Here is a 3703-nt window from a genome sequence, read left to right on the forward strand (position 1 = left end):
GCTAAGTGTCGTCGGTAAAGAAGGGTGGATTGGCGAGGAACTATCGGAGTGAGGGGGAGAAAGATGAAAGAAAGTCATCGTTTGAAAAGAAAGAAGTCAAGAAAGAAGACTGGGGGAAAGTCTTCCCTCGCTCTAAGCATCGCTTAAAGAACCTCTGACGTCAATCGCTTTCTTCTTTTTCTTCCTTTCTTTCTGAGATTTGCGAGGTCAAGAGGTAAGTGTTTGTTTGTAACGTAACAAGGCTGTATGTTGCTTTGATAAAACTCACCCCATACACACCCCCACATTCCACGAAAGAAAGAAAGAAAGACAGGAGCGAGTTCAGCCTTATACAAGCAATACAGAACACACACACAACCTACCACTACTACTAGTTCTCACCTCATGAAAAGATTTAAGATGAAAGAAAGAAAGAAAAAGGAAAGAAAGAAAGAGTAAGAAAGAAAGAAAGAGTAAGAAAGAAAGAGTGAGAGAACATAGACAAGTCATGACAAAGATGTTCCCTCATCACGACTTGTTCTCTATTCTATTTAAACCTCATTCCCCCCAGCCTACTCTAGGAAAGAAATCCACATACATATATATATATATATATATCTTTACAGACACACACGCACTCGCCGTCTTATCCACGAAGAAAATCTATGTACTCTTCCAAAGATACATACAGAGAGATACATACAGATATACAGGGAGACAATTACATTTACACAACATGTGTATAGAGAGGAGAGGGTCTTTCTTTCCTTGACCTGAGTGTTAATACATAGGTATAGACTCTATCACTCGCTTCCCTGTACGTCGGTAGACAGCTTAATATAGATGGATTGAAGATAGATTGAGGATAGAGGGATAGAAAGTTTAAAGATACATAGGTAGATGAATGATATGTAGAATAGATAAGAGAGCGGAAGAGTCAAGAGACAAGAAAGAAACGGACCGCCTAAGTGACCAAACAACTCTCTTCTTACTCTGTTCACTGAGACATGTAAATCTATGAAAAGTAATACAAACTTTCATCTTCTTTTTGACTTCACGGAGAGAATCTTCATGAGTCGTGACCCCATCGCGGCATTCTCTCCTGTCTTGTCTTTCTCTTTCTTGTTTAGTCGTGATGCTTCTCCTCTAGGTGTCTCTGCATACTAGTGCCACTTTTTGACTCTCTCCCTTTGATATGTTCTCCTCTCTCTTGATACATCCTTTCTCTTCACGTTTTCTGCTTTTCTTCTTTCCTAATCGTGATGGGACCAGGAGAGCTTTCCTCGTTCTTATTGCCACACACGCCCGTCTTCTTCATTTGATTCTCTGCAGCATGCTCTTCTTCTTTTTCTTTCTCCTCTTGTCTCTCACGAGAAGAAGAGGAAAAGAGACCTTTGGGGGGGGCGGTTGCTGTTGAGCCAGGATAAGAAGACTGAGAAGAAGAAGAAGAAGACTGAGGTATGCCTCTCTGTGAAGAGGAGGAGGAGGAGGAAGAAGACGGAGATAAAGATGAAGATGTCGAACACTTAGGTGAAGAAGAAGACGAAGAAGAAGAAGGAAGAAAAAGAGACGAAGAAGTAGACAAAGATTTAGGCTGCGAAATCTGCTGTGGTGGTCCGATTCCCCCTCTATCCAAACCTGCAGAGCTACTAGGAGTAGTACCAGTAGTAGTAGGAAGAGCTGTAGCAAGAAGAGGAGAAGGAGGAGGAGCGTGGCTAGTCGTCGGACGAGGCTTTTTATCGAACGTTATAGAAGAAGAAGAAGGAGAAGAGGATCGATTGTGCTGAACCCCCTGCTGGCCTTGTGAGCTCGATACTGCAGGTGAGAATGAAGAAGAGGAAGAAGAAGAGGAAGAGGAAGGTGTAGGAGTAGGAGGTGGTATGCGACCCGAGAGAGAAGAAGGCCTCGTAGTTGATAAAGAAGATGAAGAGGATGGAGTTGAAGAGGAAGAATCTAAATAAAGACAGAAACACACAAGGCAAAGAAAGAAGAGAAAGAACGAGAAATGTCGATACAGATGAAAAAGAACATGTCCATGATATATGGAACATTACAACTGAAAACGATTCTACTCTAGCAGATAAATACCGACAAAGAGATCAAAGATAGAGGTAAAGATAGAAAGATTAAGATAGAGAGATACACTTAAGATAAAGAGATACGGAGATTCTTCACGAGGAGTGACTGCAGAGAGAGAAAGGACGTCTGACCAAGAGTGCCTACATGTTTAGCCCAAGAATCTCAATACAGCACGCACCGTCGAGACAGGGCGTGGTAAGTCGATGGCTAGCTAGCTAGCTAGCTAAATCATACGTAGGCCACGCCATGTGTCTAGACAGAAACAGCCTCGTCTGTCCTGCCTCACCCCTGCGCATGAGGGTGGTAAGCTTCACAGAGAGAGAGAGAGAGAACTTTCTCTTATCCCTATTACACTTTCTCATACAGGAACGGAAAGAAGAGATTTTTCACTAGATACTACTTCTTTCTTCTTCTCTGGAGCTCTTTCTGCTCTTGCTTCCCAACAAGCCTCTCTCTGTATCTCTCTCTCGAAAAGAAGAGGAAGGAGAAAAGAGAGAAAGAAAAAGTGAGAGAGAAAGAAAGAAAGAAAGATCGAGAAAGAAAGAAAGAAAGAGTGAGAAAGAAAGAAGGAAGCCTACCTCCAAGCAAGGCTTCTGAGATTCCTCGGGCTGCTATACCGAGAAGGCGTAGCTCGACGTCTACACGTTCTTCTTGCTGATGAAAGATCAAAAGGAAGAAACGAAAGCAACCGTCACTTGTGAAGATCCCTCTATCAAAATCTATTTCGATGTATATCTATATCTATACGTAGATATGCATAGAGAGACATACATGTGCTAGAGAAACTACACAAGCGAAAGAGACACATGGACGTATAGAGAGGGAAAAAAAAGATTCGAACCAACATAGAGGGAGACAGAGAGAGACACATACGCAAGTGCAGTGTACATACACCCCGCTGATCGAACCGATCACACGTGTTTTCTGACCTTCAATATAATCTGGGCTGTACATACACCTAACTTACCTCTCTAAGGAAACAACACGACAGGAAGTCGTCTATACATCTATGTGTTTATCTCTGCGTGTATAGCGTCTGGCTGGAGTATATACATGTATATTCCTCAGTCTGCGTATGGAGGCAAAGCTTGTGAAGAGCGAATACAGATAAGATATCGATAGACACCGGGAAATAAAGATCTTGAATCTAGAGTTTATGATGCGAGGTGGAGCACATATATCTATGTATACAGATGCAGCAGTGGTAGGTGTCTGTTGAGTATGTGTATGTATGTATGTATGTCTCAAGGAAGATGTGTGTATGAATATGTATGTACGTACGTCTGTATGTATGTATGTATGTCTAGTCTATGTATGTAAGTATGTATCCGTACACGAAGAAAGACAGACCATGAGAGATGCAAATCTCTACAGTGATAGGTATGGTAGCAAGGGATGACGTAGAAGAGAGAAAGAGAAAGAGCAAGACACACAATGATGTAAAAGAAAGAAAGAGAGAAAGAAAGAGTGAGAAAGAGAGAAAGAGTGAGAAAGAAAGAAAGAAAGAAAGAGTGAGAAAGACATACCTCAACAGTACTAAGAGCGTGAAGAAACTCACGGCGCTGTACGTCTCTCATTGCCATCCTCCATCGATGACTCGATTCTCGTCGTCTAAAAGAAAAGAAAAGAAAGAAAAGAGAAAAGA

General features: G+C 41.9%; 1 protein-coding gene across 1 annotated transcript; it reads right to left on the bottom strand.

The window, feature by feature from the left end:
- Positions 1-265: 265 nt before the first annotated feature.
- On the bottom strand, positions 266-3684 carry CSUI_010182 (uncharacterized protein). The gene is made up of 3 exons (XM_068070287.1): positions 3585-3684; positions 2637-2712; positions 266-1932 (listed from the first exon to the last, which is right to left on the bottom strand). Exons 1-3 carry the CDS (start codon positions 3639-3641, stop codon positions 1208-1210), a joined length of 858 nt encoding a protein of 285 aa, XP_067917737.1. The 5' UTR covers positions 3642-3684; the 3' UTR covers positions 266-1207.
- Between the last annotated feature and the right edge of the window lie 19 nt (positions 3685-3703).

This window comes from Cystoisospora suis (genome assembly GCF_002600585.1).
Source record: "Cystoisospora suis strain Wien I chromosome Unknown contig_6834, whole genome shotgun sequence".
Taxonomy (NCBI): Eukaryota; Apicomplexa; class Conoidasida; order Eucoccidiorida; family Sarcocystidae; genus Cystoisospora; species Cystoisospora suis.